The 21,922-nt window shown below is 59.9% G+C and overlaps 1 protein-coding gene across 9 annotated transcripts; it reads left to right on the top strand.

The window, feature by feature from the left end:
- The first annotated feature begins 289 nt into the window (after positions 1-289).
- RTEL1 (regulator of telomere elongation helicase 1) lies at positions 290-21,818 on the top strand. Of its 9 annotated transcripts, XM_055544456.1 has the most exons (37): positions 1,212-1,527; positions 1,960-2,220; positions 3,105-3,300; positions 3,556-3,649; positions 4,084-4,165; positions 4,362-4,422; positions 5,180-5,255; positions 5,696-5,780; positions 6,053-6,118; positions 6,761-6,914; positions 9,022-9,060; positions 9,134-9,212; positions 9,870-9,967; positions 10,370-10,425; positions 13,498-13,569; positions 13,757-13,838; positions 14,118-14,339; positions 14,640-14,772; positions 14,895-15,008; positions 15,091-15,131; positions 15,247-15,332; positions 15,446-15,523; positions 15,874-15,951; positions 16,369-16,515; positions 16,622-16,737; positions 16,871-16,994; positions 17,083-17,230; positions 17,376-17,533; positions 17,679-17,774; positions 19,023-19,221; positions 19,408-19,548; positions 20,073-20,189; positions 20,348-20,581; positions 20,661-20,807; positions 20,932-21,048; positions 21,138-21,241; positions 21,374-21,818. In XM_055544456.1, the coding sequence occupies exons 2-37, from the start codon at positions 2,119-2,121 to the stop codon at positions 21,452-21,454; spliced, it is 4,023 nt and encodes a 1,340-aa protein (XP_055400431.1). In that variant the 5' UTR covers positions 1,212-1,527; positions 1,960-2,118; the 3' UTR covers positions 21,455-21,818. The 9 variants fall into 9 exon arrangements, with proteins under 9 accessions (XP_055400427.1, XP_055400426.1, XP_055400431.1 ...); XM_055544452.1 differs by lacking the exon at positions 1,212-1,527 and adding an exon at positions 290-844 and having other exon boundaries at positions 13,757-14,339; XM_055544451.1 differs by lacking the exon at positions 1,212-1,527 and adding an exon at positions 858-1,191 and having other exon boundaries at positions 13,757-14,339.
- Positions 21,819-21,922: the final 104 nt, after the last annotated feature.

Here is a 21,922-nt window from a genome sequence, read left to right as displayed (position 1 = left end):
GAAAATCCCATGGACAGAGGAGCCTGGCAGGCTACAGTCCATGGGGTCACAAAGAGTTGGACACAACTGAGCGACTAACACTTTCACTTTGGGAAATCTACTAACTACTGCCAACAGTGTGCTTCTTTTTCTCACCTGTAAGGAGTGGGTCATAGACGCACTTATCTCAGGGATGGTTTGCTGGATGGACAAACATGTTAACGCCTGCATAGATGGCACTGGAAAGTGTGCCAGGTAAACATCCAGCAAGTGTGTGCCAGGTCTCCTCATCTTCTCCAAACTCCCTGCTGAGATAGACACTTTGCCATTCCCTTACTGGAACAGGTGGGCATGGGTGGATGCCAGCATGTGCCAGGGGCTTCCCAAGCATGATTTCAGACCAAGAGCCTAAACACACATGCGGCATTAACGTGCTACCAGCAGGAAAACCTCTAGACATTAAGCGGCCCACGGGACCCTCTAAAATCAGCCTGGCCAGAGGACTGCGGCTGCCACTGCACCGTCAGTTTCTTCCTGGCGCTTTCCGGGGCATACTGGGGTCACCTAGACAAACATTTCTAACTACGGAGAGCTGCGTAGACTCCTGGAACTTCCTTGTTGACTGCCAGCTGGTGCTGGGAGCTGGGGATTCAGAGGATCTGCCCTGACCATTTGGGGACATTGACCGAAAAAGCGGCTGGACCCAGAGGACAGTAAGCAGAGGAACGGATGAGGCTCTCAGGAGCCAAGTCACGGGCAAGGGGCAGCCATTTGCGACATCTGAGAGTGATCAGCTCAGTCAAGTCTTAAAAAGACTTCCGGGCGTTTCAAGAAAAGGTGCAAACCACAGGAAACCTGTCAGAAGGTTTGTACAATTGTCTGGGCAGTTGTCTGAGAGGGACTTGGCCCAGGCTAGGCGGGAAGTGGAACGGAGGCCCCCGTGGGGATGACTTTGAGGAGGGAGCCGGGCGGGATCCTAGGTTCGTGCCCCCGGGCGAGAAGGGGCGGGCCCTGGGCTCAGGGTCAACGGAAGGGGCTGGTGGGACCTGGACCGCAGCGCGCGACTAGCGCGCGCACCCTCAGGGGAGCAGTTTCCGGCCGGAGCACTGCGCAAGGGACTGGGAATGGCGGGGGAAGTGCAGAGAGTTCAGGGAAGACAGCGCGCCTAAGCCCGCATACTCAGACTGGCTGCCGGCTGCAGACACGGTGGTGGTGTGTGGGCCGGACTGGGGCGAAGTCCTGGGGACCCCTATCGTGTACGGCTCCCCTCGGAGACCCGGGCACTGGAACCTGTGCTCCAGCAGCGGCTTCCGTCACTGCAACTCCCGGCAGGCCCCGCGCCACCCTCAGGTCGCGCGTTGGTGATTCTGCCGCGCTGCATTGTGGGGCGCGTAGTGCCCAGCTCTACGCTGGCGGAGTGGGCCGGGCCCGCGAGAAGGGCGGTCGGGCGGGGTTTTGGAGCGCGGGCAGTTAGTTCCAGTGTCTAGGCGAAACCAGGCCTCGGGAGGCGGGTTGGTTTGCGGGACGCCGCACGGATTCGCGTCCCAGGTCAGAGCAGCACACGTGTTCTTTCGCTGCCCGCCTGGGAGGGATGGAGATGGCCCAGAGAACCGAGGGTGGGAGCCCAACGAGTGGGAGGTTCCGAGCCGCCCAGGCTGGGGAGGGGGTGGACGGTGGGGCCCGCTGCTGGGAACGGGCTCCTCTGCTGTGGCGGAGGTCAGTGCAGTGTCGTTGCGGGTGGAGCACGTGGAACTGCACCTCCGTCTCTTCTGTTGCCTCTCCAGGAGTTCGGTGGAGCTGTGTGGGGCGGGAGAACAGGGCAGGGACGGCACCTCTCCGAGCCCCTTGTGATGGGATGTCACAGGCTCACCTTCGGATCTGTCCGCGGGAGGCACTGCCTGCGGGAACTGATGAAGTGGCCTGGCACTCGGGAAAAGCTCGCTAGACACAGGCTTGTTGTCATTTCCGTCTCTGCTGTAGGATCTCGCGTGGAGAGAGGCTCCTTGTCCCCGCAGTGCAGGCTGGCATCACTTGCCTGAAACCGCTGAGACTCGGAGATGTTCAGAGGAGGTTTTGTCTCGCAGACCCACACAGCCTGCACTTCAGCCAACCTCTGTGACCCCCCAAGAGTAGACCAGTATGCCCAAGATAACCCTGAAAGGTGTGACAGTGGACTTCCCTTTCCAGCCATACAAATGCCAAGAGGAGTACATGAGCAAGGTTTTGGAGTGCCTGCAGAAGGTGAGGCTGCAGACTGAGGGGCTTGTACCTGGGGATGGGTCAGTGTGGGTAGAGCCTCTGCAAAGACCTAACGCATCAGTACATACACCTTCCTGTGTATGTACTGGCCAGGTCCTACTGGTAATGCTGCCCTTATGGATGTGGGCCTTAGCCATAAATAGGGCTCATGTTTTAGGTGGAGTAGGAGAGATGCTGAACAAATAAATTAAAAAAAGGTAATTCTAGATGGTGATGAGTTCTATAAAGAAAGGCATAAGGTGGTAGGCTTAAGAGCACCTGGGGGAACCTCACTGAGAAGGTGGTGTGTGAGCTGAGGCCCAGCGATGAGAAGCAGCCAGCCATCTGAGGATCTGGAGGATGTATTTCCACACAGAGGGGCAGCTGGTATCCAGCCCTCAGCTGGGGAGGTCATTAAACCTCATGGGGTGCAGCTAGTGTCCTGCTGGGTTTCTGGGCATGCCCTCTTGTCTCTGCCCAAGCCCCCAGCCCTCAAGGGCTGCATCTGCAGCTGGGCACGTCGTGTCTGCCCAGGCTCTCCACTCAGGCTCCCAGCTGAGAGCTATGTAGGCCATCAGATCTCATCAAGATCGTGTAAATGCTTGGATCCAGAATTGTAGAATGGAACTCCTATTTTGAGGCTTGACACCTAATTAATCATTTTCCTATTTATAGCATGTTAGAAGATACTGTGGTGTTTTGGGTAATGCTCTGCAAATTGTTTGCTGACATGTATTGACCTAACCTCCAGCTTTTGGTTTGGGAGTGGAAAGATCCTGTGGAATTTTATGCTCTCTGCTGGCTGCCGGGCTGGTCTCAGGTGGGCTGTGTGGCTTGCGGTGCCTGCCCCCTGCTCCCCCCTGACCCTTTTTCCCCACCCCATTCAGAAAGTGAACGGCATTCTGGAGAGCCCCACAGGCACAGGGAAGACACTGTGCCTTCTCTGCAGCACACTGGCCTGGCGAGAGCACCTCCGAGACGCGGTCTCTGCCCGCAGGATCGCTGAGAGGGCGTCAGGGGAGCTCTTCCCCGACCGCACCTTGGCGTCCTGGGGGAACGCCATCCCGGAAGGAGATGTCCCAGGTGATGCTCCCTCTGCCCCACTCCTGGCCTCCTGGCAGGGAGGTGGGAAAGGAAAGGGGGTTTGTAGCTGCCACGCCATTTCTCATCGTCCTAGCTGTAAACCTAGGGTCATAGCCTTACAGACAAATGAGGACTCTGCAGAGACCCACTGCTCTGCTTCCTGGTCACGATTTCAGGCACTTGATGCTTAGCTGTCTGTGGGTGGACTTAGCTTAGTGCCTGTAGCCGTGACCTGTCCTTCTTTGTGCTGGGCAGCCTGCTACACGGACATCCCGAAGATCATCTATGCTTCCAGGACTCACTCGCAGCTCACACAGGTCATCAGTGAGCTCCGAAACACTTCCTACCGGTGGGTCGGGGGGTCTGCCAGGACTCCACCCTGGGACACCCTTACTGGGCTAGAACCCTGAGCTCCTTGTGGCCATCAGGATGTCAGCTGTAGGTGTGGGTGGGGCAGCAGAGGTGGGGCTCTGCCCTATGTCGGAGTTCCCGGCACTTCTACAAGAGGGCTGTGTCCCCTTCTTCCAGTCTCCCATGAGAGGAGTGTGGAGGTGGAGGGGCCTTCCAGAGGCCTGCCCTCATTTCTCAGCCTTGCCTCCTCTCTTGCCCTGGACCCTGACTCAGGCTGGGCTAAGCCGCAGGGAAAGCCCCTCTCAGTCCTGGGGCAGATTTCTGCCCTGCCTGCCTGCTCTGGTTGCCTGGGCAAGTGAGCCAAGCTTCCCAGTATAACTCATGGCTCTTGTCACTGGATGGCACTGGGGCCCCTGCCCTGTCTTCTGCCAGGCCCCGAGTGTGTGTGCTGGGCTCCCGGGAACAGCTGTGTATCCACCCTGAGGTGAAGAAGCAGGAGAGTAACCACATGCAGGTGTGTTCCTGTCCCTGCCTGTCTCCTGGGGTTCTGCTGCTGCTGTTTGTAGGGGTTGCCCAGGCTTTAGGGCCTCAGCTGTGCCCCTGGGATATGGGGAAGTGGAGCAGGGTGAAGAGCTGGTGGGCGCCTGAATGGTGGCAAGGGGAGGGCAGGGTGCAGTTGTCACACAAGCCCAGACCTCGTGTTCCCCCAGGTCCACTTGTGCCGCAGGAAGGTGGCAAGTCGTTCCTGTCACTTCTACAACAACGTGGAAGGTGAGAAGGCTCATGGCGGCCCTTCCTCCCCTCAGTGAAAATGCTGCAGGGCGTGGAATGTGGGCGCCTCTGAGGGTCGAGCTCGGCGGCCTCCTATGTGCGGGGGCACCTGGGCTCTGTTTCGTGACATTGGCAGAGGAGCTCATACGGGTTGAGGGACTGGGCTTTTCGGGAGGGTCCCCACCATGCCCAGTAAGGGAGTTCCCTGGGCCTAAACTGTCCCTTCTAGGAGTCTGGAATTGAGGTGCCTGTCACGTAGGAATGCCAGTGTGAGCAGCCCCCAGGACAGGCTAGGTACTGGGTCTCTGGAGAGCATTTCTCTTGGGGTCTCAGCCACGTTCCACAGCAGCTTGTGGGTCAGCTTGCTCCCTCTGGTGGACCAGCCTTCACCTGCAGGGTCCCTCACCTCACCTGGAGGGACCTTGAGGAGGGAGGGGCCAGGAGGCCAGGGTGGGGTGGGGAGCTGGGGGGAGCTTTTGGCCTACAGAGGAGGTACCCTCGGAGCTGGTGCCTGCTGGTCCCTGGGCTGCAGGCCCCCTTCCACTGCCCTCAGCCTCGTCCCCTGGGTCTCCCGTTGGTGTTCAGCCTCAGCCTGTGGCTGCCTTCTAAAGCACAGAGCAGGGCTCCCTCAGGACTTGGTTGAGGCTTGGTGCCCTCCCCAGGGGCTGCCTGGAATCATTCCATCCCTGGTGACCCCTGTGGTCCAGGGGGACTCAGTGGACCTGAGAGCCTGTGTTCACTCCCACCGTGTCCCCAGAGAAGAGCCTGGAGCAGGAGCTGGCCACCCCCATCCTGGACATCGAGGACTTGGTCAGGAGCGGGACCAAGCACAAGTAAGCTCCCCTCTCGGCCACCCCAGGCTGGGCTCCCTCCACGTGCAGAGGCACATTCATTTCTTTCTTTTTGAAATCATGAAACTAACGTTGTTCGGTATGAAAGTACATAACAGTTGTGAGGACTGTGAAGTAAGAAGTGAGACCCTTCTTCCTGGCCCCCAGCCCACCTCTACTCCCCAGGCATTGAGCTTGTCTTCCACCTGACGTGCCCCCCACCCCCGGCATCCGCTGTGACTTCATGGATTCAGGGCTCTGGTCATGGGGGCACAGGCCTGGCTGTCCCCTTTCCTCCGTCTCATCCACCTGCCCAGGAGTGGGCCTGGGGCTTTTGTAGATTTTACACGAGTGAGTGGTCCACTCACATGGTTGAGGACGGATGTGTAAGGGGTGGCAAGCCTCGCTGCCCATGCAGTGCCCCAGCACCTCCTCCTCTCCAGGCTGTGCCCCTACTACCTGTCTCGGAACCTGAAGCAGCAGGCGGACATAATCTTCATGCCCTACAACTACCTGTTGGATGCCAAGGTGAGGCCTCAGCCTGCGCAGCTGACAGTGCCTGATGGCAAGAAGGTCCCAGGCTCAGAGGTGCCAGCAAAGGAGCCCTTACTGGTTCTGGTTCCAGTATTAGATTGTTGCTGGGAGCTGCAGGCTGGTGCCGGAGGACCAGCCTCCCTCATCAGCACAGCTGGGTGGGTGGTGGGAGTGAGGAACTGCCCGGGGTCGGTGTCCTCCCACTGGACACCACAGGGCAGCCCGGGCACATCAGCCCCAGCCCAACGTCCCACCTCTTGCTGTAGAGTCGTCGTGCACACGGCATTGACCTGAAGGGGACGGTCGTGATCTTTGATGAAGCTCACAATGTGGTAAGTGTTTGGGGGCCTCCCAACATCCCCTTCCTAACACAGAACAACTGGGCCGTCCTGTCCAGACCCCCGTGCCCCACTGTCAGGACCAAGCGAACTTGGGCAAGGCAGGCTTCCAGCCTGTGCCCGCCATTTCCACACAAGACCCCAGACTCCTCCTGCCATCTTATCCTTCTCTTCCCTTTGTCCCTGTTGGCTGCCTCTGTCACCTGCTTGCTCCGCCCCACCTGTTCTGCAGCCTCTGCCAGGGCCCAGGGACCGTGTCTCCAGGAGTGGTGGGCCTTGACTGGGGTGCTGGAGGAAGACCACTTGGGGAGCCTGGCATCCTGGGCCAGAGGTGGTCACCCTCAGCCCCACTTGATTCCAGGCAGTTGTTGCCATGGGGGCAGTGGGCCCAGTGGGCCGGTTTTGACTCGAGAGTAGCTAGAAGCCAGAGTTTAATGGGAAATTTATTAATAATGGCAACTCAAACAAAATAGTTTTTCAACACTGTCTGGACCAGACGTCCACCTCTGGGCCAGTTTGAGAGCTGGCCTTGAGATCACAGGGTGGGGCTTGGGGGGCTCTCACTTCCTCTTTCCTCTGCCCCCTGCCCCACGTCTGCCTCCCGGAGCCCCATGAAAGGTGGATTTGGGCTCACAGGAGAAGATGTGCGAGGAGGCTGCGTCCTTCGACTTGACACCCCACGACGTGGCCTCGGGGTTGGACGTGATTGACCAGGTGTTGGAGGAGCGGACCAAGGTGGCACAGCAGGCTGAGCTCCACCCAGAGTTTAGTGCAGACTCCGCCGGGTCAGGTGAGCTCACGGTGGGGCCCACAAGCAGGCCGGGGGCCAGTCTGCCCAGCACCCTTCTTTCCATTTGGCTTTTGGAAACATCAGTTTCTGTTTGGCTTCTGGAAACATCAGTTTGTCAGGCTTCTCAGCCTCACAGACTAGGGGGCTGGGTAGCCCAACGAGTCAGCACTTTCTCAAGTCCTTTCTACCATCTTCCTGGGGCGTGGATCTACTTCTGGGTAGACGTGAAAACCAGGGGTGTTAGCTGTAGGGATGTTCAGTAACAACCTGCGAGCATCGTGCACATGAAATGTTCTCTTCTTGGAGTCCTCACCCCCTTTTTCTGTCTGATCAGGGTATGCGTAGAGGTCTTGGTGGACACGGTTAGTGTGTGCACGCGGTTAGTGTGTGTGTGTGGTTAGTGTGTGCATGGATTCTGCACGACCTTTGGTAGTTAGTAATCCACGTTTTGCTCACCCAGACCACTTGGTAGCAAGGGTTTCGCTGTTGAGTTGTGGTGGGTTTGTTGCATTCACACCTGCCCTGTGGGCATCTTCCACATCCCACTGTGTCCTCACACAAGCTGCAGCAGCGTGTGAATAGCCCTTGCCTCCCAGTCCCTGACACGTAGACAGACTCCGGAGGGAGCAGAAGCCCCTTCTCCCAACAGGCTGCCTGCTTCTGCCTGTGAGGGTCTTGGGTCCTCTCTTGTCGAGCTCACAGGCTGTGTTGGGGGGAGAGTGGGTTTGTAAACGGCTTTGTGTGTTTAACACAGAAGTTCTCAGACATGTCAGCTTCAGGACCCTTTAGGTTGTTAAACTTTCAGTTCTGGAAATTTACTAAGCTTTGTTTTTGTGAGTTACATCTACAGATAGTTATCCTGTTAGAGGTGGAAACTAAGAAACTAAATAACAAACTGTTTTGTGTTACTCGGTGTTGTGTGTCAGTTTCCCAGGCCTGCCCTAACTAAGTACTGTACCCGGGCAGTGCTGGGTCAGGTGTCAGCGGGCGGCCCCTTCTGCGATTCCTGGGGCGTGCGCCCCAGCTCTGGTAGCTGCTGGCAGATGCGTCACTACTGTCTGGCTCCATCTTCACACCATGTCCTCCATCCTTGGGACATCAGTCACCAGATGAAGGCCCAGCCCAGTCCACTAGGACCTCATCCTAACTGACTGTGTCTGCAGATAAGGTCACGTTCACAGGGATCAGGGGTTAGGATTTGAACATAACTTTCTGGAGGGTACAATGCAATCCAGAACATGTTAACTTAAATAGCCTTAATATAAGGTAACTGAATCTTGTAACGTGATAGCACACGTCACAGCTGTGTTCATTTCCCAGTGCTGCTAAAGGAAATACCCAGATGTGGCTTGAAGCAGCACATGTGTTCTTTCATGGCCCCCAGAAGCCCGGGAGGATCTTCAGCACCGGCTCCACTGGGGGCTGTGGAGGAGGCTCCATCTCCTGGCCTTTCCCAGCTTCTTAGGGCATCTTCTCTGACCCTTTGACGACCTTCCGTCTTGTTTAGGGTCCCCAGACAATCCAGAGTGATCTCCCCATCTCCAGGTCTCAGCACTATGGCACCTCCAAGTCCCTTTGCCACAGAGCTGACATAGTCAATGAAGTATAGTAGCCCCTGCTCACCACAACTAGAAAAAACCCGCAAGCAACAAAGACACAGCACAGCACAAAAATAAATAAAAAAGAAACCAAAGATATTTCACAGAACAGGAGGAAGTTTTTGCAAATAATATATCTGATGAGGGATTTGTATCTAAAGCATAGAGAAAACTCTTAACAAAAAGACCACCCAACCCAGTTTTAAAATGGGCAGAAGATATAAACAGACACAGATGGTTAATATGCTCACAAAAAATGGAGCCCATTGGTCGTCAGGGAAATGCAGATTAGAACCATGATTGGTGTGTGTCCCTGGGTCCCTCCGAAGATGACCCCCTGCCCCCACCCAGCTCAGGCTGCTGCTTCCTGTCCAATTGGGACAGCGTGGGTTTCAGGGCCAGCTCTCTTCTGTGGCGTCCTGCCTTCCACGCCAGCATCCTGGCTCCTTAGGACAGCCAGTGGAGCTGGAAGTAGGTAGGTTTGTGCATGTGCACTTTTCCCTCCCCAGGGCTGAACTTGGAGCTGGAAGACCTCGCTAAGCTGAAGAGTAAGTGCCTCTCTTTTCCTGCCTGTGCCCTGAACCCCCACAGCCCCAACCTGATAGCCCCCTCCCGCCACAGTGATTCTGCTTCGCCTGGAGGGGGCCATCGATGCTGTGGAGCTGCCTGGAGACAACAGCGGTGTCACCAAGCCTGGGAGGTGAGGGCCGGAGTGGGCAGGTGTGCGGGGAATGTCTTGGGTCACAATGTAGGGAGTCTCCCCATCCTGGAGGCCCTGGAGTGGCTGCCAGCATCTCGTTTGGTCCTTGAGAAAGTTGGGACCACTCGCTGCTCTGGTCCAGCCCTCTGTCTGCAGTTGCCTTTTAGAATGAAGCGCCACCCTCTGTTGGGGGGAAGAGCAGGTGTAACTCCTTGCATGCTGCCAGCTGTGCCAGCTCAGGATGCGGCCCTGAGCCCTGCCTGCTCTGCTGTGCTCAGACCCTCTAAGGGCCCGGTTGCTCCCCACATGGCCCAGCCGTCTCCTAGGCTCGCACATTTCGCAGGTTTCCTCAGCAGTTTCCACTACCCACCTCCTCCCGACTCTTTTTCCAGAACTGCTCCCTGGATCCCCTGCCCAGAGCCTCTACTCCACAGAGGCCTCCATCTGAGGCCTGAGCCCCAAGCACAGGTCTTTCTCTGGGTATGCAGGTCTCAGGCAGACTGCTTTCCTCCCCGTGGGGGCTTTTGAGGGGAGAGGCCACTCCCCTCCAGCTTTGGGCCTCTCTGGAGGCTCAGAGCTTGTTTGCAGGTGAAGGAAACTTAAAATGCCTTAATGGCTGTTATGTTCCCAAAGTGCAGAGCCACCTCTTTCTCGTAGCTACATCTTCGAGCTGTTTGCTGAGGCCCAGATCACGTTTCAGACCAAGGGCTGCATCCTTGACTCCCTGGACCAGCTCATCCAACACCTGGCAGGACGTGAGTCCCAGCCATGCACTGGGGCCGCCCCTTCCTCTGGGCCACTGACTGCTTTCTGATTGGGAGGCTGAGTCCTTAGAGTGTCTGATGGCATGTGTCCCATAATGAGCAGTCTTCCTGGTCAGCCCCTTTCAGGAAAGAGGATTGAGGGGCTGGGTGGCCAATGAACTGTGGGCCCCACCACTGTCTCCTCCAAACCTCCGTGCTGTTTCCACCCAGAGGGTTCCCCGGGACCACTCCCCATTGGTCTCCCTGGGGGCACCCAGCCTTGCTGTGCTCTTGGCTCCTAGGCAACCCCAGAAGCCTCTGTGCTTGTCCTACTGACCCAAAGGAGACCCCCTGGGAAGAGGGGAGAACTGTCTTCTGAGGGTACACCCCTCACCAACACCGCTGCTCCCACAGGTGCCGGGCTGTTCACAAACACGGCAGGCCTGCAGAAGCTGGCGGACATCATCCAGGTAGGGACTGACTGCTGCCAGCAGGTGGCGCCTCTTCTCCCCGATGGAAGGTCAGGGCTTCCTTCTGTGGGCTGCTGGTGGTGCTAGACTGGCAGCAGGGCCAGCTGCCCCAGCACATGCTTCAGGTCAGCCCCACAGTGTGGGGTTCCTCTCACTCTGCGTACCTGCTTCAGGCCTTGAGGATGGGACCAGGCGGGCAGCGGGTCCCCCAGATTTTCGGACAGGCCTGGCCAGCTGTCGGCTCTTCTCGTTTCTTAGTGACACAGCTCTTCAAGGGAAAGTTAATGATAAGTGGATCCCAGAGTAGGGGGGAGGGGGGCCACAGAGACTGTGCCCTGTTATTGCTGGGCCAGCCTCACCCAGAGGGTGTCCAGCATGGATGGGGTGAGTGTGTCCAGGTGACGCCTGTGAGCATTGGTGGGGCCTAGGGCCGGTGTTGGGATCAGTGGTGGGTTGCACATCCCTGGGCCAGGCCAGTCTCACTCTGGGCTTTGGGATCTTCTTGGAGGTGGGGCAGCCGAGGCCCTCTTGGACCCGTGGAGACCCCACCTTCCCTAAGCCAGGGGACCAGGGGCTGTCACGTGCCTCAGGGCCACTGGTGTCCCCACCTCCTGCCCCTGACGTGCCATCCTCCTCGGGCTCGGCTGAGGCACTTCCTCCACTCAAGTGGACAAGCTGGGGCCTGTCTTCTGTTAGCTGGGTAGCTCAGGGCCTTTGTTCCTCCTCGCTGGGCCTTTCAACAGAGGCCCCTCCATGGCCATTGGTCCTTGGGACATGGGCACCAGAGGCCCTATGTGGCATGTGTGTGGCTGCCCCTGCCACAAGGAGTCACGTTTGGGGGGTCCCTAGCTGCGTATGCTCAGTGGGCTTGCGGCCCTGGGTCACCTGCCCAGCAGCGCCTGTCACTGTCACCCCACCTTGTCCCTCTTGCCAGCCCTTGCTGTGTTCCAAGGCCGCATGCCCTCTTCCACTCCACTGCATGGGTGGCATCCATGGGGCCCCTGGCCGCACCCTCAGGTGCTCGTCATTTTGGAATGTGAGATGAGTAACTGCTGGGTCACACTTCCTCCAGCTGGAGGGGACAGAACGTGCCAGTGAAAGAGAATGGCCTGCAGGCAGTTCAGGCAGCAGAAGACGCTGAGTCACCCGCGGGGGCCACTTAGAGCAGCTGCCAAAGGAGATTCCAAAGCCACGGGCTTAGTGGTGTTTGGGCTCCAGAGAGTCTGGGGCAGGGAGCAACCCACTCCATAAAAGGGTATCCGGGGAGGGGTGGGGCTGCACAGGCCTGGAACCCAGGGCCCTGTGAGGAGGGGCAGGAGGGGTGGGCAGAGAGTGCCACGAGGGAGGGTCTGCTTGGAAGGGCAAGGCCAGGGCCCTGCAGTCAGGACTTGGGACTCCTAGAGACCCAGCAGGTGTGATGGGTCACCGCACGGATGGTGGAGGCCTTGGACGCCCGCTACTCTGGCACGGAAGTGCCACGAGGAAGCAGGCAGAGCCCAGGCCTGAAGGACCACCACTAGTGTCCTCCTCTGTGAGCCTGGCTGTCTTTCCAGCCCCATTCCTGCCTCACAGACAGGACAGAGCCCCCAGGGTGGAGTGCCGAGCTGCCGGCAGGCTGGCGCCAGAGCCCAGCCAGGAGGGAGCCACACCTGGCCCTCCCCCGCATCCGTGTCTACGTCACTCAGCACAGGGCGACCACACTGGGGTCTGAAACTTCTCCCGTCCCCTGAAGTGTGGGAGCTGCTCTGGGGCCACGGCATGGGTTTGCAAAGGAAGCCATGGCCCCAAAATGGCCTTACCTGCCAGTGTGGCCTCCGCTCTGGGATGGAGTCATGTGTGTGGACCTGTCCTTGCAGGGAGATACTTGGGTGAATTACTAGGCCGGGCGTTTTGCCCTCTGGATGATGGAAAAGCTTCTTAAAGCTCCTCTTGCCCTTGGCGCTTACTCCTCACAGGCTGCACGGTACCCACGGGCTGTGCTTCTGGGGTCTCAGGGCCGCAGGGTGCCTGCTGCTCCTCCTGGCCCCGCACCCACGTCCCCTGGGCCCTGCTGGAGTTTGCCGCAAACAGGGTGCTGATCCATTTGTAGGAAGGTGTGGTGGGTAAAGCTTCTGCCTCCAGCCGCTGGTGGTGCTGGTCTCCTGTTCTCATAGGAACCGGGTAGAAGTCGAGGTTCTGTGGTCAGTGTCCAGCCCAGCATGAGGCCCCTGGGAGTGCGAGGCTGTGGACACACTGTCCCTTCTACATGTGTCTTGGCCTTGTCTCTACCAGCCGAGTGTCAGCTTCTTCCTTTTCTGTGAGAGCCTCCTGAGCCTCGGCCAGGACTCCTGGACCTTCGGGCTGTTTTGGGGCAAGCCGGGGCTCTGTGATGTCCAGAGGGCTGCCTGAGGCTCAGTCTCTGCTCTCCAGGGTGGCTGTACCGTCTGTTCTGGAGAAAGTTACATCTGTGTCTTATATATTTCCAGTGTTAAATACTTTTGTTGCTATTGAGAAAGGGATCTTTTTAATGCACCCGTGCTTGTGTATGAGAAACCCATTGACTTGTATCTGTTGGTCTTGTGTCAAGCTGGCTCACTCAGTTTTCTTTTCATTCAAAATGTTTGTCATTCTGTTTCCTGGGTTTTCTAAGTGGACAGTCATGTTGTTTGTAATGTTTAGTGTGCTGTACTTTCTGCCCCAATATTTATCCCTGCTGTTGTTTTTTCTTGGCTTGTTGCATTCACCAAGAGTATAATTCCACTTGTTTTACTTAGGGATTAATTTCATCCTTTTAGTTCTCAAGTAAACTGAGGTCCTTTGCCCTGGCCCTGAGCCAGCCCTGGGGGGGAAGGGGAGGCAAGCTGCTGACCTGGGCCCGGGGCCCATGAGAGGTGCAGACTGGCGGCCGAGGAGGGGCCAGCAGGACTGCTGTATCGCACGGGGCAGCTCTCTCCCCTCAGCCTCTTGGCTTGGAGGCAGTGGTGGGTGACGACCATGCCCTGAGTGCCTGTCTCTCCTGCGTGGGAGCAGCATGTCAGGAGAGGCAGTCTCAGGTGTGTCCTGCTTACTTCATCCCTCATCTCTGCCTTCCAGATTGTGTTCAGCGTGGACTCTGCCGAAGGTGACCCTGGTCCCATGGTGGGGCTGGCGTCTCAGTCCTACAAGGTGGGGCTGCCTCCAGGATGGGGCTCCTGGGTGGGATCTCAGTCCTACCAGGTGGGGCTGCCTCCAGGATGGGGCTCCTGGGTGGGATCTCAGTCCTACCAGGTGGGGCTGCCTCCAGGATGGGCTCCTGAGTGGGGCCTGGGACACATGTGCACTCCTGGGACACCTGTCCACTCCGCCCCTCCAGGTGCACATCCACCTGGATGCGGGTCACCGGAGGACAGCTCAGCGATCAGATGTCTGGAACACCACGGCGGCCAGAAAGCCAGGTATGGCTCCTCGTGGGCAGGGACACGCTCCCCCTGAACTGGGGTGGCGCCTTGTCCAGCTGTGGGCTCCCGGCCGCCTGTCTGTCCAGCCTTATCTAGGTGCCACCCATCTGTCTTCTGAGAGTCCGAACAGAGAAGCCAGAGTGCCCCGAGGCTGGGCTCCTGGTCCCCAGCATCCTCTGTGGTCACTCCTGTCATTGCTGGGGCAGGCTGGCCTGGGACAGTATGGGCCCGGGTCCGCCTCCATCCTCCCCACTGAGGGCAGGTCCCATCCTAAAGGTTGGAAGAGCTTCTCTGGTTCACTTCTGGAAGTGTCACTGCTGGCCTGTGATGTGGCTGTGATCCCAGAGTCACAGTGCCAGCATCCGCGTTTGCTGTTCCCATCTCGGTCTGTGGAGCACGGAGGGCAGAGAGGCATGTCTGTCCTGCAGGCGTCTGTAGTGGCTTCCTGCCTCCTGGGGCTGTGGGCCCAGGCCCCTCCCTCTTCTGCAGTCCCACCTGGTGGGTAGGGAGGGGACTGGCTCTTCATGCCCTGAGCCACAGGGACCTCTGGGGTTGGAGTGGGCTGATCTCTCTGGAAGTGACCTCAGAGCCCTCCTCTGACCCTGGGTGCTGAGGGGCTTCTCCCGTGTGCTTGCTGTTCCTGGGCTCCCGAGGAAGCACTCAGCCCCAGGCCCAGCTCCTGACTCAGGCAGGCCCCTGGGCAGACTTGCACACCCAGGCCTCAGGGCCCAGCGCCACACGTTGGGAAGGCTGATCGCTGTATGGCTGGCAGCTGGGCCTCATGTGCGTCCCCTGCAGGGAAGGTGCTGAGCTACTGGTGCTTCAGCCCTGGGCACAGCATGCGTGAGCTGGTCCGCCAGGGCGTCCGCACCCTCATCCTCACCAGTGGCACGCTGGCCCCCATGGCCTCCTTCAGCCTGGAGATGCAGATGTAAGAGCAGGTCCTTGTGCCACCCGGGGGTGGGGCGGCCATCCTGAAGCCAGTCCCCTGCCCTGGGCCGCAGGGTGCTGGGGTTCAGGATTTCACAGGGGCCACCCCCTGCCTCCCTCCAGCCCTTTCCCAGTCTGCCTGGAGAACCCCCACGTCATCAACCAGCACCAGATCTGGGTGGGGGTCATCCCCAAAGGCCCCGATGGAGCCCAGCTGAGCTCTGCCTTTGACAGACGGTAGGGGGCCTGGTGGGCCAGCCGGGCAAGGCGGGCAGTGAGTACTGGCCCCTCATGGCAGCAGCCCCCTGGTTCTCTGCAGGTTTTCTGATGAGTGCCTGTCCTCCCTGGGGAAGGCGCTGAGTGAGTGCACGGGTGCCCCCCCAACTCCTTGTCCTGCCTGGTCTTCTAGGGAGGGGGGTGGGTGGAGGGGCTCTCTGGACACCTGTCCCGCTGACCCAGGCCATGGCACTTGCAGGCAACATCTCCCGCGTGGTCCCTCACGGACTCCTGGTCTTCTTCCCTTCCTACCCGGTCATGGAGAAAAGCCTGGAGTTCTGGAGGGTGCGTCCCCCCTCCAGTGTTCTCTGGGACGGGTGTGGAGGGGAAGCCCCAAATGGCCAAGAGTCTGTAGGAGGGCCAGGCGCACACCTTATCTGAGAAGTCTCCTCCCATAGGCCCGTGACTTCACCAGGAAGCTGGAGGTCCGGAAGCCCCTGTTCGTGGAACCAAGGAGCAAAGGAGGCTTCTCGGAGGTCCGGGTCCCAGGCCCCCCACCCCCGGCTGCCCTGGGCTCAGGCCACCCTTAGCCCTGAGTGGCTGAGGTCCTGCTGGCCTTTTAGGAAGTTTGGGCTCAGGGATGACAGCAGCAGACACCACCCCACCCCTCCTGCCCTAGCACCAGACCCTGTGTTTTCTGGGAATGGTGGGCAGATGCTGGGTGCCAGTCCAGGTTGGCCTGGAAGCTATGCCGTGAAGAAGCTGCTTGGGCCTGCTGGCCTGCCTCCAGGCTGGGGTACTTTGTCTCGGAGGGTGATTCCTGGGGCTTGCTCAAGGAGATGGAGGGGTCAGGGGCTGGGCTGGGCTGACCGGCCTCCCCTTCCAGGTGATGGAGGCTTTCTACGCCAGAGTTGCTGCCCCCGAGTCCAGTGGGGCCATCTTCCTGGCTGTGTGCCGGGGGAAGGTGAGCCTCAAAAGATTGGGTCCCACACGCCTGCCCTTCCTCCCCACCTTAACCCTGTGCCCAAGGAGACTGAGGGCTCTTGACCTGGGGCTGCACCATGGGCAGGAAAGGCTGGTCACTTCCCTCAAGCCCCAGGTCCAGCAGATATGCGAAGCTGTGGTCCTTTTGGTCCTAGGGGGTGGGCCCTGGGGTCCTGGAGTGGGCAGGAAGGACAGAGGAGGTTCTGGGAATGAGGACGTGGTTGTGAGGTCCTGGGAGCGGTGGACTCCAAATCCAGCCTGGTTCAAGGTTGGAGGGTTCTTCACCCTGCTCATCCTGGACGCGTGTGGCCATGAGGGTTCAGGCACAGGGAGACCCTTAGGGAAGGTCCCGGGCTTGATGGAGACAAACGGGCAAAAAGTACCTGCTGCCCTCCAGGCTAGTGAGGGACTGGACTTCTCAGACATGAATGGCCGTGGAGTGATCGTCACAGGCCTCCCATACCCACCCCGCATGGACCCCAGGGTTCTCCTTAAGATGCAGTTCCTGGATGAGATGAAGGCCCAGAGTGGGGCTGGGGGCCAGGTGAGAGGCGGGGCTGGGTGGGGCTGGGGACCATGTGAGGGGCGGGGCTGGGAGTGGGCTGGGAGTGCTCCAGCTGACATGACAGCTCCTCCCCGCCCCCCTTCAGTTCCTCTCTGGGCACGACTGGTACCGGCAGCAGGCATCCAGGGCTGTGAACCAGGCCATCGGGCGGGTGATCCGGCATCGCCACGACTATGGGGCCGTCTTTCTTTGTGATCACAGGTGCAGCCCCTCCCACCAAGCTCTGGGGCCAGAGCCCCCACCCCCGACACCGGCTCTTCCCTCTGGCGGGTCTGCCGGAGGAGTGGGCGGTGAGGGTGTGGGGTTCCTAGACTGAGGCCCCACCACCCTACAGGTTTGCCCACGCAGACACCAGAGCCCAGCTGCCCTCCTGGGTGCGCCCCCACGTCAAGGTGTACGATAGCTTTGGCCATGTCATCCGAGACGTGGCCCAGTTCTTCCGTGTGGCCCAGAAGACTGTGAGTCCCCAGCACGAGTTGGATGTGCCCTCATGCCCACCCTGGGGGAGGAGCCGGGTGTGACCCCTGACCACCTATGACTGTCTAGATGCCTGAGCCAGCCCCCCGGGCTGCTGCCCCAAGTCTGGGCGAAGGAGAAGGCATTGTCTCAGTGTCCGTGTCACCGGGCCCCCTCCCCACCAGGAAGGCCATGAGTCTGGACGTGCATGTCCCCAGCCTGAGGCAGCGACACACGGGTGTGTGTGATGGGGTGGCACAGCCGGGTGGGGCCCACAGGGTGGAGGGCGGGCCACCTCCAGCAAGCGGGTGACATGCTGGGACTGATAACCCGAGTGCCTGGTGAGCATTGGTGGACTTGGCTGCCCACGTGCGTTCCTGCAGGCTCGCCAGTCACCAAGGATACTGAGGGCAGCCTGTGTGTGGAGTACGAGCAGGAGCCCATCCGTGCCCAGCGGAGGCCTGCGGGGCTGCTGGCTGCCCTGGAACACAATGAGCAGCTGGCCGAGGGGCCTGGTGATGAGGCCCTCCCTGTGGAGGAGGTAAGGGGCTGGGCTCTCTGGAGAGGACGTGGATGGCTTGGCCCCTGGTTCCGTGCAAGGGGGCTGAGGGTGCCCTGCTGTTCAGAGCAGTGTCAGTGCTCTGGGGCTCTGAGACCTGGGTCGGACACAGCTGTGTCGCCCTCAGGCCTTTGGCTGCCCTACCCTGTTGGGCCCTCGTGAGAAGAGGCCAACGGAGGAGCAGCGTGGCAGGAGGAGGAAAGTCAGGCTGGTTGGCAGCTCGGTATGTTACCCTTTGGCAGACGCGGGGTTCTGGAGGGGGCCTCTGGCCGTGTGGCTCCGAATGGTGCAAATGGTGCACTGGCCTGATTTGTCTGTCCTTGCTGGGGGGTGGGGTCTGGAGTGGCTGGGGCCCAGGGAAGGAAGCTGGGCAGGCCTGAGGGTGGGTGCAGGGGTGGATGGGGGCGACAGACTCGTGGCATGCACTGCACTCACCCCCATCCCACCTCGGCCTGCTCTGACCCCATCCCAATTCTACTGTGAGAACATCTCGATCTCCACTCAGCTCTCTGAAGCAGCTCGGAGGCCAGTGTGCCCTTCACTGCCAGTTTCATGTCTCCTCCCAGGGTCCCTGGGCACCCCCCCACTCAGGGCACTCCCACCACACTTTGGAGTCCTACAGACTTGTCAGATTCAGGCTTTTCATTTTGCATTTGTTTTGGGTAGTGTGGTGAAGTCCACACAGGCCCATGGGCTCCTTCCCAGAAGGTTCCGTCTTCCCCGCTGGGCAGGAGCCAGGCCTGGTCCTTTGGCAGGTTTGAGGTGGCACCTATAATTGGGCTGTCTCCCTTGGGCTGGGCTGGGCTGGGCTCGGCACGAGCGTGCAGGCTGACGTGCCTGCGTGTGAGGAGTGTGGTGTTCCCAGCCTCAGATAAAAGCAGTTAAGAGCAGCTGAGTTAAGTCCCAGAAGCTCCGGAAAGCCCCAGATGCCACTGCCTCTGTCCATTTTCCTTGATTCTGGGAAGAGCCGGGCGGTGCCCAGGGGACTGACACTGAGGGGGTGGCCTGGGTGCCAGGAGCCTGGGACTCTGCAGGTGGAGCTAGGGGACAACCTGGGAGCCTAGATGGTCCTGGTCAAGGGTCTGGGGTTAGTACTGGGGTATGTGGCAGAAGTGGGGCACAGGAATGTTTGACGTCTGGCACACCGAGAAGTATCCCTTGCTGTGAGCGGATAGTCCAAGCCAAGAGTGCCGACTGCAGCGGCCCCTGCTGTGGGTGCTGGGAGCTCGGCAGAGGAGCAGGAACTGCCAGCCAAGAGGGCGAGCCTGTGCTGTTCCTCCGCTGTGCTTGGCAGGCCTGACCACCTCGGCTGAAGCCAACCTTACTTGCTAGCCCCTCCTGGCTGCTTTTGGTGACCCCAGCCGGGCCAGGCCAGCCAGGCATCCTCTCCGGCAGCCCCAACAGCAGCTTGCTGTCCCTGCGGATGGGAAGGGTCCGCCACACCTGACAGGTGCTGGGCATGTGTGCACAGGAGGTCCCGGCAGCCAGCACAGACACGGGCAGGGCCAAGCTGTTCATGGTGGCCGTGAAGCAGGCACTGAGCCAGGCCAGCTTTGACACCTTCACCCAGGCTCTGCGGGACTACAAGAGCTCCGATGACCTTGAGGCCCTGATTGCTCGCCTCAGCCCCCTCTTTGCCGAGGACCCCAAGAAGCACAGCCTGCTCCAAGGTGCCTTGGCCTGCACAGGCTGCCCACTGAGGGTCCTGCCCTGGAGGTTGTGCTGCAGCTGTGGGGTGGGGGCCACCATGGTCCACGGTTGACCTGCTCCCTGGAAGAGATGCAGGTGGCCCCCCAGTGGTGGCTGCAGCCCCGGGGACCCATAGGCCCAGAGCCCCACCCCTCCCCTCCCCACAGGCTTCTATCAGTTCGTGCGGCCCCACCACAAGCAGCAGTTTGAGGAGGTCTGCCTCCAATTGACGGGCCAAGGCTGCAGCTCCCCACACAAGCACGGCCATCCCCAGAGGCAGGGGGCACAACTGGCCCTGGACTCCAGTGGTGAGCTGTCCTCTGCCTGGGTGGGACCCTCAGACTCAGGTCCTAGAGGAGGGTTGGTGCCTAGCTCTTGAGCTGGGTTCTCACGTGGCCCAGCCTCCCGGTTCCTGAGGTCCAGATAGGTGACCCCACTTTGAAGGCCATGGGCCCTATGAGCACACATGGCACGGGCCTCATGGAGCCTGGGTCTGGGGAGCCCTGGAGACCTGCCTGCCTCATCTCTACCTGGAGGGGTCCTGCATATCCAGAGCCTGGGAGCTGCTTTCCAAGTGTCCACCTCTGGATGAGATTTCCCCCGGGATAGTCATCACGGGGCCCTGGGATTGAAGATTCCAGCCTGAGTCACCCTCTGCACACCCCACCCTGTGCCTGCCCCCCAGGAAAGAAGCCCCACCCTTCCCAGCTGTTGTGGTGACCTGAGTAGAGTTTGAGGCCAAGTCTCCCCTTGGAAAGACCTTGTCCATCCTGGGCACCCCTGGACCCTCAGGGACCAATGGGATGACTGCTTGTCTCTTTTGTTTCTTCAGGAAGGAAGGAGTCTGACCCCAAGCTGACTGTGTCCCAGGGTGCAACCAGGCAACTGGACCCTTGCGAGCAGCTAAACCAGGGCCGGCCCCATCTGGCCTCTGGGCCATTCCCCGCAGGTACTGATCTGAAGAGGTCTCAGGTTAGAGTCAGGAGCAGCAGGAAGACCCTGGGGAGGAGTCTCCGGGGGCCACTGTGGCTCTGATCTCCAGAACAGGGCAGGTTGGTGTGAGTTCCTAGGAAACTGCTGGACTGAGACACGTCACTGTCCCATCAGGAGACCTCAACTGCTCACTGCACAAGGGATCTAGAGCCCCTGGAGCCGAGAAGCAGCACCCATCTACTGGGAGTGCCTACCTTGCCGATGTCCGCCGCACCTTGGGGGCTGCTGGTTACAGCCAGCTTCTGACAGCACTGACCACGTATAAGCAGGATGATGACTTTGAGAAGGTGGTGGCTGTGGTGGCTGCACTCACCACCGAGAAGCCTGAGGACCTGCCCCTGCTACAGAGCAAGTGCCTGGAGTAGGGGTGGGAAGGGGCAGGCAGCAGGGCTGGCAGCGGAACCAGCCTGAGCCATGCTCTCTGCAGGGTTCGGCATGTTCGTGCGGCCACACCACAAGCAGCGCTTCCGACAGATGTGTGTGGACCTAAGTGGCCCAGGCACCCGGGCTCCAGGACCCCAGGAGGGGGGCCCTGCCATGCCTTCTGACCCTGTCTGCGAGGCTCCCAGTCCAGGTAGGGTCGCCTGTTTGGTGCTCCTGCTGCCCTGTCATCCAGTCCCCCTCAACCCTCGCAGGGTGGGCAGGTGGGCAGCAGGGAAGCGCCAGGCACCCTCAGACCTGCTCCATCCTGTCTCTAGGCCCCAGGAAGACCCAGAGCAAGATCTCGTCCTTCCTTATGCAGAGGACAGCTGAAGACACAGGGGCTCCTGGCTCGCCCCTCAGCTTCCCCCGTGGGCAGGCTCAGTTGGAGTGGGGTAGGTCTCCTGGGAGGAGCTACAGGGACTGTTGGGAGTGGGGGCTGGGATGCAGCAGGCCCATGGCACTCACATCAGACCCCTTGCAGCGGGCGTGGCGTGTGCAGGCTGCAGGGCAGAGGATGTGGTCTTCTTCAAGTGCCCCTCCTGTGACTTCCTCCGCTGCCAGGCCTGCTGGCGACAGCACCTCCAGGTTGGTAGCCAGGCCCTGTGGACATGGTGGTGGCCCTGTGGACACGGCCAGCAGGGGTTGCCCACCATAGTGGGGCTGAAGGGTGGGGGGTAGGAAGTTCCTGGCAGTGTGTCCAGCCCTTCGTCTCCACAGGTCTCTAGGAAGTGCCCTAGCTGCTGTGCTGCCACCAGAAAGCAGACACTTGCACAGGTCTTCTGGCCAGAGCCCCAGTGAACATGGAGCCCCTCTGGGCACTCTGCAGACACTGAGGCTGCCCTTCCTGGGGCACTGCCTGGACACTTGCCTGTTGGCTGGGGGTGGGCCAAAGAGCCTGCCTGATAGGGAGGCCAGTCCAGTGTCTGTGGTGATGCCCCTGAGATGGCAGTGGGATCTGGGTCCCTGTGAGAGGCCTTGAGGTCACCTTGGGGTCTGGGGTGGGTCCACTGGAAGGTGCTTGCCCAGAACTTGAATGGCTGCCAGCCTCTAGGCAGAGCCCCCATAGGAAGGAAGAGAGCCCTGCCCCTCCTGGGGGTTACCCTCGGCGGACCCGCTGTTCACTAAGGGACAAAGATGTAATAAAGCTGCTGGTACTGCTGGACGTGTCTGCATGTCCTGGGCTGGTTGGAGGGGTGAGGGTGCCAGGGAGGATGGAGGCATCTGGGCAGTCTCCCTTCCACATGTTTTGTCCAAAGGGGAAGCCGC

The sequence above is a fragment of the Bubalus kerabau genome, chromosome 13, assembly GCF_029407905.1.
Source record: "Bubalus kerabau isolate K-KA32 ecotype Philippines breed swamp buffalo chromosome 13, PCC_UOA_SB_1v2, whole genome shotgun sequence".
NCBI classification, from domain to species: Eukaryota; Metazoa; Chordata; class Mammalia; order Artiodactyla; family Bovidae; genus Bubalus; species Bubalus kerabau.
Note: the sequence above shows the minus strand (reverse complement) of the source record. Positions and strands in the feature narration are given on the sequence as shown.